The sequence below is a fragment of the Enhydra lutris genome, unplaced genomic scaffold (assembly GCF_002288905.1).
Source record: "Enhydra lutris kenyoni isolate GAN:26980312 unplaced genomic scaffold, ASM228890v2 scaffoldscaffold66, whole genome shotgun sequence".
Taxonomy (NCBI): domain Eukaryota; kingdom Metazoa; phylum Chordata; class Mammalia; order Carnivora; family Mustelidae; genus Enhydra; species Enhydra lutris.
The window spans coordinates 6,756,422-6,771,118 of record NW_019154150.1 but is presented as its reverse complement, the minus strand read 5'-3'; the positions used below and the strand labels follow the sequence as shown (position 1 = coordinate 6,771,118).

The following is a 14,697-nucleotide window of genomic DNA, read 5'->3' as shown; positions in this document are numbered from 1 at the left end:
GGGTCTCTTGCCTCTGGCACAAGAGGCTTGGCCAGCAGGGAGCGGGTCACTCCAGAGTCCAGAGCCCAGCAGCATGGCGTTATGGTTCTATGGCCAGGCCCTAGGACAACGCTGATGAGGTCAGGACAGGGTGAGAGATGGACAGGAGGGTGCTGGCATGGAAGCCACCCAGCAGGGAAGACAGTCCCGGCATTCCACAGCCAGGGCCCAGGGGGAAGGAAGGTCTCCCAGCCCTGCAAGAGCACAAAACTGTGCCCCTTCCCCCTGCAAATTCAACTTCCCCTGGTAGAGAGCGAGCCTCAGTTTCTCACAAAACACAGACCCAGATCTGGGAGGTGGGGGGGAGGGTCTACTTTCTCGACTTTTCTGCCAATGTCACAGACAGCCTACGCTGAATCCAGCCAAACCCCTTCCAGGCCCTGAGAGACCCTCAGGTTCTCGAGCCTTGTTCATTCTCTTGGCACAGCAGCACGTGTCTGAGCTCTGCACTCACTGGTCTCAGATGCCGCTCCTTAAGCGCCAGACCATGGACAGGAAGGCAGAAGGCCTGGCTTCCGGCCAAGGGTCTCCTCCATACCCTGTCATGTTGCCAGCGCCCTGCTTCCCTCTGCCTCATTTTTCTCACCTTCGAGGAGGGAAAGGTAGCCTATCCTTAATTACCTCGCCCAAGTACTGGATTAAAGAAGCCCAGGGAGGCAAACCCCCTCTGAATCCCTAAGCAGCAGTGCATTACCAATGCCTACCACTGTGCTCCTGTTTCTTTCCAGCCCAAGGCCCAGGAGCACAGGCGATAAAAGAGCAGCACTTGAGGCCTGGAACAGCCAGAGCCCTGCGTCCCCGAAGGTTTGGCTGATGCCCTCAATAAAGGGGACTCTGACAGAACCAAGAGGGAAAAGGAAACATTCTTCCCCAGTAGCCAGACAGGGCCTCCCTCCTGCCTGTTCTCCCAGATCACCTAGCAACACGGCCCTTTCCCCAGAAAGCTCTGGATCAATGATCCTGAAAACTGCCTAAGTCCTCAAGGGGTTTTAAAAACGGCAGTGATCCTCTCTGTTCTGCTTTCTAGAGGTATCCCTTTCAAGCAACCTCATGTTTCCATTCAGCCTTCTAGCTCTACAGAGGAGGAGAGCTTACTTCCCATCATCTGGAAAACAGATGCTTGTTCTTACATGTGACTTAAGTAGTCTTACAGATACATATAAAGAAGCCACTGGCCACCTACAGAGTAAACCAGCCTGGACTTGCCAGGCTACCCCGGCACAAATCACCATTCAAGCCAGGCTTGTGACCAAGCATGTACTGGCAGGGCTGGGCAGGAGAGGCTGGAGGGGGGAACGCAGGCAACCCACTCTAAGGAGGGATGGATGGTGAAGGGCAAGGGCACTGAAAAGGCATGAGGCAGGGCCAGATTCAGGGAGCCCGCTTCAGGATAAGCTCTGTAATCTCCGCCCGGCTACCCAGTCTCATGGGTATCCCATAGTAGGCCGTGCCTGGGCTGACATATACAAATGTAGTCTGGGCCACTTGGTAGAGGCCAGCGAAGAAGGGATTCAAGAGATAGGCAGCCACGTTCAAGGGGAAGATCTGCCCAGCATGCGTGTGCCCAGAGAGAATCAGGTTAATATCTGGCCGAGCCTGCAGGGCTCTCTTGGCAGCCAGCGGCTGGTGAGCTAGCAAGATGGTGGTGTGGTCTGGGCTGCAGCCCCCCAGGGCCTTGACGAGATCCATGCCATGGCCGGAGTAGTGCAGGATGTCTGCTTCGATATCGTCCACCCCAGCCAAGCAGATCCAGTCCTCCCCCTCACCACCCCCATGCTGGGCCCCTGTGGCGGAAATCTTCACGTTCTCGTTGTGAAGGGGCTTGACATTCAGGGATTCCAGCAGTGCAAACCAGTTGCTGACGTCTGACGTGTAGTACTCGTGATTCCCTGTGACGAAGTAGGTGCCCAGGCGGGAGTGGAGCTGGCCCAAAGGAGCCACAGCTGTGCGGAGGATGGAGGCTTCCGAATCACAGAGATCACCCACGATCACTGTGACGTCTGGCTCCAGCATGTTCACCATGTTCACGAACATCTCCATCTTGGTCCTGCCCACTGTGGGGCCCAAGTGAATGTCTGAGAGGAGCACGATCTTCAGGCTGTCCATCGAGGGAGGCAGCTGATGGATGGGCACCTCCATGGTTCTCACAGCTGGAGGCTGAGCGGCATTCAGGAGCCCAGCCACGCTGAGCACAGCAGTCACTGCCACGGCCAGGGCCGGCCTGACCGCCAGCTTCCTTGTCTTGTCAAGGCTGCCCACAACCCTACCACTGCGCCAGGCCAAGAGCTGGTAGGCCTGCTCCATGCCACTGAGGGTACAGAGGAAGAAGACCATGATGATGTAGGCCCCGAGGCAGGAGTAGGCTGCCAAGGAAAACAGATAGGGCTCCTCCGCCACTAAAAAGAGCATGGTGAAGAAACTGGAATGGGCCAGGGCGAGAAATGCCACAACAGCCATCTTCCAAAGCTGAAAACAGGTGGACTCTGCGGCTGGGGAGTGGCTGAGGTTGCTGACTGCGCTACGCCAGATGTAGAGGGAGCCAATGAGCATGAGCGAGTTGGCAAACAGGGCCAGCTGCAGGCGGAACAGCCAACGCCAGGCCCTGAGCTCAAGGCTCCCCGCCAGATAGGAGCGGGACACAATCATGGACACGAAGACAGTGCCTGCAGCCAGGGCAGCCTTTGCACCCAGGGACAGCTGCCTGAAGATCGCCATTGTCTCTGCTCCTAAGAGGGTCCCCTGCCAGTTCTGTGTGGGCGGGCTCTGGAAGGTGAGTTCCTTAGAAAGGACAGTGGCCAAGCAGAAGTTTCCGGGTCAGCTCCGCCTGCAACCAGGAACCGGCGTCAGCTTTGTGGGATATTAGAGCTTCCTTGTCCCCATTCAAAACCTGAAGGCCACTCACATCTACCCAGCCTGCCTCGAATCCAAGCCACTCAAATACCAGTTGGTTGCTACACTTTATTATTAAAATACAAACATAGTGGATTGTAATGTGGTGGGCAGTTCTCATGTTCTTACTTACAGTTTTCTGAATATTTAAAAGTTTTCCACAAAGCATGTCAACTTTTTTTTTAATGATTAAAAAAATGTTATTTTAAATTAGCGGTTCTCAAAGTGTGGTCAGGGGAGACCCTTTCAGGAGGTACATTTACTCAGAATTATATTCCTAATACTACTAAGCTATAACTGCCTTTTGCATTCTCATTCTCTCATGAGTGTATGGTGGAGTTTTCCAGGGGCTCCGTGACATGTGATATGGCAAAACTGAATGTACCCAGCTATCATCTATTATGACAGGTGCGAAAGAGGTTTGCAAAAATGTAAAACTGTGCCACTCTTCCAGCTCAAGTTTGGGGAGAAATACTGTTATTTTTCAAAAGATATAGTTCGTTAACATGTAATGATTTATTATTTTTTAAATAAGTTAATAAATATTTTTAAAGTTTCTATTTTAATTTCTAGGACAGTTAAAGACTGAGAACCGCAGTTCTACATACAAGTGAACAAGGAAATCATGGAGAGCTAGTTTGCTGGTATCTTTCTGAAGCTCCAGGCCAGGAAGGACACCTAGACACCTGACATAAGAATTCCTGGGGTGAAGCTGGGCTCCCTGTGTAGGCTCTGGGCACCCCCTTGCAGGACGATGGGGCACAACATTCCCCAGGGGGCTGCCTTTTCCACCAGCTCCTCAACCCTATACCCTGATCTCTCTCCTCTCACACTGCCACCCCCCCCTCATTTTCTCTGCCACTGTTCCCCGCCATGGTTCCCCAACTCCACCCTGGCTCCACCCTGGCCAGTGGTTCTCAGAGCTGGGTAGCTCTCACCCAGGGTTTCTATACACACACACACACACACACACACACACACACACACACACACACACGAGCAGGGAAACCAGAGACGTTGGCAGACAGAAGTTAGCACTCAATTTAAGGTGACCTTTCTCTAGAACCCCAAATTAAACTATGTTCAGCAACTGTTTTTCAACGACTTAAGATTTCCAACCTTGATTTTAAATTAGTATGATTTCTCTGCCTAAGCACTTACCGAAAGCTTTTCATCAAGAGATGCAATTTACAAAAAAAAAAAAAAAGAGAGAGAGAGAGAGATGCAATTTACAAGTAAATGGGCCCAAATTTCCTCTCCTTCTATTGAAAACACGCCCTAGCATCAAGCAGCCCACCTAAACTTTGGGGGGAGCCACAGTTGGTTCGCTAAACGTGTGGAGGGCCAGGTGCCCATTTCAATTACCTGTCCGCCCCCCATCCCGCCCCTCAATCTTTCCGCGGCTGTGATGCTGACCTCCCCAGGCAGCGGTATGGAGGCCCCGCCGGCCCATGCTTTAGCTCTATTTGAGGCTATCCTCCCGCCAATCCTGCACTGCCCCCCCCCCGGCCCCCACCTCACCTACTTGTTCGGCCGGACCTCCAGCAACGCTGGCTGCCACCTGCAGCCTATCTCTTGCCCACTCCTGGCCTGCACCGCCAAACACTGAAGATCGGGAAAATTCAAGCCAAAAAAAGTAGGCAGCAGCAGGGAGTGGCGGGAAAGGGACGAGATGTTTGAAAAGAGAACCCCTAGAAGGAAATCAATCCAACATTCCCATCGCCCGGGCGTCTCCTGACCCCATTTTTCTCCTTCCGGAGCGCTCCGCAGCACCCGAACTGGGCAAGGGAGGGCGCCTCAAGCCACAGCCCACAGAGTCCTCCAATGCCGCGCGCTGCTTGGAATCTCCCTCCCAGAAAACTGCAAAGCTGGAAAGGTTTGGGCGCACCTTCTCTCACCCCGTCCTGCACCAACGGGGAAGTGGGTCCAAGCGGAAGGGGCGACCGGGGCTGAGCACGCGAGCGACAGAGCTTACCGGGAAGGACGCGCGCCCCGCCCTGCCCGCCCCCGACGGGAGGGCCAGTCCACTGCCTGCGCTCCTCCAGCTGCCCGCCTGCCCCGGCACAGTCCGGGGTCCCAGGCCCACGCCCTGCAGGACCCCGGAGGGCGGCCGCAGCCCCAGCCCGGTCCCTCGCCAGCCTGCCCCCTCTCAGTGCACCCCCGCGCGGGGTCCCGTGGACTTACGCGCAGGCCGCACGCGGTACCCGGCAGCAGCGGCACCAGCGGCACCAGCAGTAGAGAGAGAATGCGAAACACCCCCCACAAGCCCATCCTCCGGCCTCTCCGCCCCGCAGTCGGTGCGCGGGCCAGCAGCTACGCGTCACTTGACTGAGGACCCGTGGCCTGGCACCGCCCCTTACCCGCCCAGCCGCCAGCCGCACGGCAGTTCCGCCCCTCGCTCCGCCCCGCGACCGCAGGGCCGCGGGCGGGGACGGGGAGGGGCCTGGGTGAGCCGGGGGGCCGCGGGCGGTCGCGTGACTCCCGGATAGTGTTATCTGGAATTTGCTTGCAGCTGCCTCGCGGCGCGACCCTTTGGACAGGCAGTCAGAAGGCCTGACTGTCAGCAGCTTGATAACGCGCCCCGGGGTTGGATTTTAACAAGGGTCGTCTTGGCTCCCCTGCTTCCTTGAGGGCACAGAAGGGGAAGTTGAGACCAGGTACATCTAAGTGGAGGAGATAGAATGCTAGCCCTGCGTTGCCGGCTGTCCGCAAAACTAACCCAGGGCTCCGCAGTGTGGCCCCTGGAACCAACTGTATTCCCGGTACTTGTCAGAAATGAAAGTTCTAGGGCATCACCCAGAAAGTCTCAATCAGAAACTCTCGGAATGGGATCCAGAAATCTGCATTTTTATAAATGTTCCGGGTTATTCCAGTGCGTGCTAAAATGTGAGAACCATTGTGCTAGGTTACTGATAGTTTTAGAGGTGTGGTTCAGCTGTGACAAAATCAGTTTTGAATACCAACCCGCAAAGCACCCAAGTTTGCAGAATTTCTGCTTCGTGGTTGGGGTTTGAGAGGTAAGAGAAGCAACACCTCCAGCATCCTTGAAATGCAGGGAATCTGTCAAATGGGTATGAAATAGTATTCTATCTTTTTACACTTAGAAAAAGTCTCTGCAGCCTCAGTTAAGAGAATCCTTTCCTGGCTGGTTCCCCAGGAGCTCTGAAAATCCCACTTCCTTTCACTGACTCTTGTAAGGGTCTCAGGTCTGATGGAAACTGAGTTTCAGAGGGAAATCACTTCTGGTTGTTTTTTTTTTTTTTTTTTTTTCCAGTTTATTTACTTATTTAAAGTTTTTACTTAAATTCCAGTTAGTTAACATAGTGTTATATTAGTTTGGGTGTGTACTATAGTGATTTAGCACTACATACATCACCCTGTGCTCATCCCTGCAAGTGAGCTCCTAATCCCCACCTTCTCCCCTCTGGTAACCATCAGATTATTCTCTATAGTTAAGAGTCTGTTTCTTGCTTTGTCTCTCTTGTTTTTTTTCCCCCTTTGCTTGTTTTGTTTAATAAATTCCACATGAATGAAATTATATATTTGTCTTTCTCTGACATATTTTGCTTACCATTATACTTTCTAGCTTCATCCATGTCTTTGCAAATGGCAAGATTTCATTCTTTATTATGGCTGAATAATATTCATATATACATGTATATATACATATATATGTATATATACATAAATACGACCTCTTCTTTATCAATTGATGGACACTTGGGCTGTTTCCACATCTTGGATTGTAAATAATGCTGTACAAACATAAGGGTGCATGTATTCCTTTGAATCAGTGTTCTTGTATTCTTGAGTACATACGTACATACCCAGGAGTGCAGTTGCTGGATCATAAGGTAGTTCTATTTTGCTTTCTATATACATGTATATATATAAAACTTTTAAATATATACATATATTTAATTTTTCCAGCTTTATTAGTTATAACTGAGAACACAAAATTCATTTCTTTTAAATATTTTATTTTGTTAATTCCTTATTTTGAAAATAAAATGTAAGGTTAAATTATGCTATTAACAGATTCCCTTCTGAGCTAAACTTTAGTTAGGCTCCTCCTGTCCTTGCCTGGCCTGCATTGTCTGGTCTTAGCAAAGAATCCTGCTAAGTCAGTTTAGGGAAAATTCCCCAACTCTTGATACTGGATCAAGTTCCTCATCCCCTAACTTTGACTTCTAAGTCCTTGACCTGCCCTTAGCAAGAATTTTCTGTTGTAATTTTCTACCCACAACCCCCTTACTCAGCTGACCAGCTATAAATCCCCAGCTGTCCTTATCTTTGTTCTACTTAAATTTGAAACCTTTAAAAAAAAAAAAAAAAAAAAAGAAGGAAACCTATCTCTCTCCCCTATTACAACATCTTTTTTTTTTTTTTAAAGGTTTTATTTATTTATGAGAGAGAAAGCACGTGCGTTCGAGGGGCAGAGGGAGAAGCAGATTCCCTGCTGAGCAGGGAGCCTGACTCGTGCCTCCATCCCAGATCCCAGGACCCTGAGATCATGACCTGAGTCAAACCCAGAGGCTTCACACTGAACCACCCAGCTGCTCCCTCCATTACAACATCCTGAAGGAAGTCTTCCTTACATTTTAACAAGTGTCAGAATAATTTTTCCTTTAACACTATTTTGTACAACGTGTGGATCCTTTTAAAAAAACTCAATTTGGTCTTTAAATGCTGGGAGAAATGACTATAAAAGTCAAAAATAGTGGTTACTTATGGGTGGGGAGCTGAGATTGGGATTCAGCCCATGCAGGGCAGCTTTGGGGGGTTGGGAGGCAAGAGAGTTTTGTTTCTTGAACTGGTGGTTACAAGGGTTTTCTCCATAATATAACTCATTAAGTCATGTATTTTGTGTCACTTTCTGTATTTTTAAAATAAGTTAAAAAGTTATATTTTACTTTTAAAAATGTCAAAAACCTTTTCTATTATGTAACAAAATAACTGAAGTTCCATTTGTTCATACCTTTCTCTTTTCCCACTGGGCATTTCCTTGAGAAACTGAGAAATAGTCGCTGGCCCTCCCTTCTCAGGTTCTTCTCATGCCTGAAACACCAACTGCTTCCCCTTCTATGGTGAAGTCCTTTTCAAACTCTGCAACCCTCATCCGGTATGGAAAAACAAGGGCTTTGGAAGCTGACACACCTGAATTAAAATTCCAGCTATGCCACTTAATATCTGTGTGACTGTGAGTACCTTAGTTAACTTCTCCAAGCCTTTAGTTCCTTCATTGGTAAATTGATAAATCATTTTACTTCATTTGTAAAATAATATCAAACTCACTGGGTAGTTGGGGAAGTTAGCAGAGGTGATGACTGGAAGACATTTGGCACATACAGAATGTTAGTAGGACAGTTGATGGAGTCAGAATTAGGCCTGTAAGTTAATTTCTTGAGTTTGATAAGGGTACAAAGTCTGAAGATTAAATAATACTTTCGTATTAATTTATTGATTTGGATACTCGCCCTATGGTTACATAAGAGGGTGTCTTTTGTTTTTAGGAAACAAAAGGGCATCCCCTTTACAACTCTCAAACAGTTCAGGAAAAAAATGAGTATTTAGGTACATGCAAAACAATAAAACAAATACAGTAAAATGTTGACATTTGGGGACTCAACAAGGAATTCTTTGTACTGTTTTTTTTTTCAACTTTTTTCTAAGTCTGAGTTATTGCAAAATGAAGTTTAAATTTTTTTTAAATCCTTAGCACATGGCAGATCCAGTTTTTCCCACTTTCCCAGCTCATAGATCCAAAGTGATAATGTACAGCAGGCATTCTTAACTGAATTGAGGCACAGGGATTGACAAAGACCAGCCACCCAGATCTGGCCTGCTGCCTATTTTTGTATGGCCTGTTTGTTCAGAATTAAGTTTATATTTTTAAATGGTTGGAGGAAAAAAATCAAAAGAATAATGGTATTTTGTGACATTGAAAACAACATGAGATTCTAATGTCAGTGTCCACAAATAAAATTGTATTCGAACACAGCCACTTCCTATCCTCCACACTTTGTGTGTAACTGCTTTTGCATACTGGCAGAGAGGAGTCATTGAAACACAGACCTCAAGGCCCACAAAACCTAAAATATTTTTTATCCGGCACTTTACGATAAAAACTTGCCCAAAGAGTATGGATTGTAGTTTGTCTCTGAGATTTGAGAACTTGCCTTTGTGTTGTAGTCGAGCTGAATGCTTTGTCATCAGCGTTTCACTTCTGCCTCATAATCCAAGTTGCATACTATTATCCACATTTCACGGAAGAGAAAACTGAGGCACAGACAAGTTAAATGACTCACCACAGAGCTAGAAGGAAATGGAGGCTCTAAAAAGTCATACTGGCTGGCGTTAGAGCATGAGTTATTTTTACAAAGACAGGCTTCTGCCTATACTTTATTTTTCAGTTCCTGTCCAAGTGTGCACATAGAGTTTGCTGGGGTATTGATCCCAGGACCTGGGGATCTTGACCTGAGCCGAAGGCAGAGGCTTTAACCCACTGAGCCACCCAGATGCCCCTAATTTTCTAGTATTTAGAAAATTCTATTAAAATTCTTGTAATTTGGGGGGCACCTGTGTAGCTCAGTCAATTAAGTGTCTGCCTTTGGCTCAGGTCATGATCTCAGTATCCTGGGATCCAGCCCTGCATCAGGCCCCCTGCTTAGCAGGGAGCCTGCTTCTCCCTCTGTCTGCAGCTCCCCCTGCTTGTGCTCTTTCTGTCTTTGTCAAATAAATAAATAAAATCTTAAAAAAAAAAATATAATACTTGTAATTTGGAGTAGCTTTTAGGAGTATTAAATGATATGTGCTAAAGGCAAGGAAAAAACAAAGCCTCCACTGAAAAGACATGACACCTAAGTACAATGCATGATCTCGGACTGAGGCAGGGATAGTGGGAGCACTAAACAAGACATTATTGGGACAATTAACCAAAGTTGAATATAGACTATGGATTAAAATAATAATATTATATCAATATTTAAAATTCCTAATTTTGATAATGGTACTGTCAATATTAAAATTCCTAATTTTGATAATGGCTATGTTCTTAGGAAATACACTGAAACATTTAGGGGTAAAGATACGTAACTTACTCTCAAATGGTAATAATAATGTGTATCTATATATATAATTATATGTTATACATAATGTATACATTTACATGTCCATGATGAGAGAGCAAATAGCAAATTATGGAACAAATAAGGCAAAATGTTAACTATTGATGAATTAGGTATAGGGCATCCAGGAATTCTATGTCAAAATACAAAGTTATTTAAAAAATAGAAAAATAAAGTCTCCAGCCTACAGATGTAGATAGTTCTAATTTACAGCAAATCCTTATCTTTCCCATGTCTTTAAGTTTTCTGACATAGAAAGTCCTGAGACTTGTATCCTGGGGCTGGATTGTGCAACCAACTGGTGGGTATGTTTATGAAACAATAAAAAGATAAAATTGTGAAATAATTGACCAACAGTTTGTCCACAGTTCCAATAAAAGTCAGCAACTGTGTATCAGGAACTGGGTCATGCTATATGGCAGTCATAAGTGTTAGGATATCCTTGTCCCCACATCCCCCTCTCCTATGTCCCCATGTCCCTAATCCTCCTTTTGGGAGTTTGAGATGTCTAGAAACAAAATGTCCCAAGTGAGACCTGACTTCAGGGGGGGAAATCGATGACTTTGTTTAATTTAATTTAATTATTTTGATGACTTTGTTTTAGACACTCCATTCTCCTATCTTCTTTCTGTCGCCTTACTGTCAACAGCATCTGCTTCCCCATGATGTCTCAGCCGCACTTTTCAGGGTGTTTCTTTCCCTCTTCTATTTGCTCTAAGCCTGTTGTTTCTTCTCCAGGGGCCTGTGGAGTCAGCCCACCATCTCTGATCTGTGGCTGTGGCTCATTTCTCTTGAAAGATCAGAGTCATTTGCTAGCTCAATAAAAGGTTGCAACCAGCAATGGCCAGAATGGCTGGTCTATAAAGTGTCTTACATTTTGTATTATTGCTAGAGCTGTCAACCTTTAATCAGGAGAATTTGTGTAATCTGGATTTCCAGTTTCTCTTCAAAGATCAGAAGGTCTCATGACACCAGATCCTTGGGCCCCTTCAGGGTAACAGTAGTCAGAGATATGCATTGGGACTTTTTTTTTTTTTAATTTACTTGACAGAGAGAGAGAGAGCACAAGTAGTTAGAGTGGTACGCAGAGGGAGAGAGAGAAGCAGGCTCTCCACTGAGCAGGAAGCCTGATGCGGGGCTCAATCCCAGGACTCTGGGATCATGACCTGAGCCAAAGGCAGATGCTTAACCGACTGAGTCATGCAGGTGCCTGGCATTGGGACATTCTTTAGGCAGGGCTGACCTCTCTAGTAGGCAACAATCTCCATACATCTGGTGCACCTCACTTTTGATATAACTGAACATCCCCATGAGATATTTCATTTGTAACTCCTAGGTCAGAGAATATCAGTGGTTATGTGATCACGATCTATTATAACTGCTGTATCAAACCCATCTAAGTGACACCAGAGATTCACCAACCACCAGTCTCCTGAGCCCTAGGCTGCCTGCTGTAGACTAGATTAGTGCCATAGACTGAACGTCGGTGTCCCCTCCCCCAAAGTCCTGTGTTGGAAGATATTCCATCATGTGATGGTATTGGCAGGTGGAGACTCTCAGGTCATTTGCATGATTAGATCACAAGAACAGAGCTCTCATGAATGTGATTCATGCCCTTACAGAAGAGACTTCAGAGAGCTCCCTGGCCCCTTGCACCATGTGAGGACACAGTGAGCTGATGGCCATCCACGAACCAGAAAGTGGGCTCTCACCAGAACCAAATCTGCTAGCACCTTAATGTTGAACTTCTCAGCCCCCAGAACTGTGAGAAATAAATTCCTGTGTTTATAAGCCACCCATTCTGTGGCATTTTTTGTTATAGCAGCCAGAACAGTTTAAGATGGTTACCTGGCCCTCTTTAGGGCCCACACAGCACTCTGTCCATATCTCCACTCCAGCTCTAATGGGAGGTTCATTGAAGGCTTACTTCTCTGTCTTCTCCAGCCTTTGAGTTCTCTGAGGGAGAAGTTGATAATCCTTTCTCTAATAGGTACCTGGCATGCAACAGTTCACTATAGGTTTATGTAACAAATAAAAAACAACAGATGTCTTATCTCTACTCAACTTGAAGTTCTTCATGGTCAAGGATGTATGTATGATTCAGCTTTGCATTCCAGCACCAAGGGCAGGACCTGCTGTAGAGTAGATGCTGAACGGTGCTTTGAAAGAATTAATAAATTCATGATACAAAAGAGAATTTATCATTAAAGTCACATGGGGGAACATTGGCTCTTAATGAGGAGACACTGTTAGACATAGGTCTTTGAGGCTGAACAGCCCCATAAGCTGTGGTCAGCCACACAACACTGTCTAGTGTCATTTCCTTCTACAAGTTGTGTTGAATTATTATGGGAAGCAACTGTTCCCTCCACCTCCACCTGCCCACACACAATCTCACTCCTCAAAGGCAATGCACTGAACTTTTACTGTTCCACACTCCCTTCCCCCCACTCTTCATACTCAAGCCCCAGGTGGCCTTTTTTCAGTCTTTCATACCCTTCATGGCTCCTCCCCTAGACTTACCTTCTTTGGGGCTGGAGGGTTGGCTTGCAATATGTGGGAGTAGCCTGGGATCCAAGTGGCTCCCAAAGATTTCCCAAACCCCACTGTCAAAGCAGAGTGGTCTGGAAGTGGCATAGAGCTGCTGGACTTGGAGGGGATTAGGCAAGGGTAACAAGAAATGACTCCTCAATGGTGATCAACCAGGACCAAACAATGTTTCGGTAGAGGTCACAGCATCCATTGGACTTAATGGGAGGCAGCCCCCAAGGGACCGGGCAAACTCCACTCCCAGCTCAGCTCTCTCCACAGCCTCCTTCTCTCCATTCAGAAGGGATAGTTCACAATTTTTTTTCAAATAACAAGTAACTATAAAATAATATCTTAAAAAGTATATGGCATAAAAAAACAACACAGTGGGCATCCTCATAGTCATTCCCATCCCCTCATCCCCATGGGACTCTCTCCCAATTCCATGCCCTTCCTTCCACCTTACAGGAAACCACTTTCCAAAGGTTTGGTTTACGGTTCCTTTCTCTGTGTGTTTGTATGAACCAGACTATATTCTTTGCATTCCTAAGAATATTTTGTGTATGTCAGCGTATTTTTTTTTAATTTATTTATTTGACAGATAGAGATCACAAGTAGGCAGAAAGGCAGGCAGAGAGAGAGGAGGAAGCAGACTCCCTGCTGAGCAGAGAGCCTGATGCGGGGCTCGATCCCAGGACCCTGGGATCATGACCTGAGCCGAAGGCAGAGGCTTTAACCCACTGAGCCACCCAGGCACCCCAGCGTATTTTTTAAATTCTAGACAAATGGAATCACTTTGCATTTGTTTGTTAGAGATTGTTTAAATTGAATGGTGTAACTCTGATTCCTTCATATTCTCCTGCTGTAAAATATTCTTCTATGAGCACATACTTGGAAAAAAATCTACTCTTCTGTTTATTGGATAGGTTATTTCTGCTTTCTGCTAGCTGCTGTATCTTACCAAAAACACTTATTACTTATAAAAAAAAATGAAGTGGAAAAATGGACGCAACCCTAGCAAAGTAATCAAAATTCACATCGCTGATAAAGGCAGACATTGTGTTCCTTCCATGTGACAATATTGCTTCTGTGGTGTTCAAGTCAAAAGCACTTAGTATGTTTCTAATCCTGAGGAAACATCAGAGAAACACCAGTGAAAGACCTTTTATAAAATAACTGGCCTGTATTCTTTTTAAAAATAGACTTTATTTTTAGAGCAGTTTTCAATCTGCAGCAAGATGGAGTAGAAGGTACGGAGATTTTCCATATGCTGCCCAAACCCCCCTTGGTTCACAACCCTCTGGGGAGCTTCTTGAGTGAAATCTGACACTGAATGCAAAGGGAGGGGGCAGGGAGAGATGGAAGAAAGAAGCGGGCCTCTCCATTGGTGGGCAGCAGTTTTAACAGCAAAGGGAACTTACATACAAGGGCTTGTCTTAGGCAGCCTCATTGGATCTCCACACTTGCCTGCCATGTCTTAAGTTTATAAAGAGGTCTAACATGGGCTTAGTCAAGTATACTGTAGAGGTATTCTCAACACCAACCACATCACTATCTCAAAGTTGTGTCCTTGGAGTCTCTTCCGGGAGCAGAAGAGGCAAGACAAGGGAGTGAGTGAGTCACGTTCTGTGTTCAACTCACAGGTTAACAGGCAGTCACGTTTTTTGAGGACCTCCCCCAACACCCCTGCCACCGCATATGCACAGCCTTCCCCAATATCAAAATTCTGTACCAGAATGGCACATTTGTCACAATCAGTGAAGCTACATTAACACATCATCACCCAAAGTCTACAGCTTACATTAGGACTCACTCTTGGTGTTGTACATTGCATGAGTTTTGACAAATGTATGATAACACTCATCCACCATTATAGTTTCTCTACCCTAAAAGTCATCTGTGCTGTGCCTATTAATCCCTGTGTCTCCCCAGTGCCTGGCAATCACCGACCCTTTCAGCGCCCACCTTCATAGTTTTACCTTTTCCAGAAGATCATACAGTTGGCATCATAGAGTATGTAGCCTTTTCATATTGGCTTCTTTCACTTAGTAAAATGCATTTACGTTTCCTCTATGTCTGTTTATGGTAGGATAGCTAATTTCTTGTTAATGCT

At 46.2% G+C, this 14,697-nt stretch overlaps 2 protein-coding genes across 2 annotated transcripts in view; both read right to left on the bottom strand.

The window, feature by feature from the left end:
- Window positions 1–5,258, bottom strand: part of LOC111159077 (galactosidase beta 1) — a 79,346-nt gene extending 74,088 nt beyond the window's left edge. The window contains exon 1 of the mRNA XM_022521465.1: window positions 5,113–5,258. Within this exon, the coding sequence (XP_022377173.1) occupies window positions 5,113–5,199 (87 nt within the window). The 5' untranslated portion in view covers window positions 5,200–5,258. The remainder of the gene's footprint in view (window positions 1–5,112) is intronic.
- On the bottom strand, window positions 1,179–4,514 carry LOC111159078 (transmembrane protein with metallophosphoesterase domain). The gene is made up of 2 exons (XM_022521466.1): window positions 4,454–4,514; window positions 1,179–2,863 (listed from the first exon to the last, which is right to left on the bottom strand). Exon 2 carries the CDS (start codon window positions 2,752–2,754, stop codon window positions 1,411–1,413), a length of 1,344 nt encoding a protein of 447 aa, XP_022377174.1. The 5' UTR covers window positions 2,755–2,863; window positions 4,454–4,514; the 3' UTR covers window positions 1,179–1,410.
- Window positions 5,259–14,697: the final 9,439 nt, after the last annotated feature.

What these genes read in the sequence shown, in the direction of transcription:
- LOC111159078 (XM_022521466.1), bottom strand. Translation starts at nt 2,754, where the DNA reads ATGGCGATCTTCAGGCAGCTGTCCCTGGGTGCAAAGGCTGCCCTGGCT.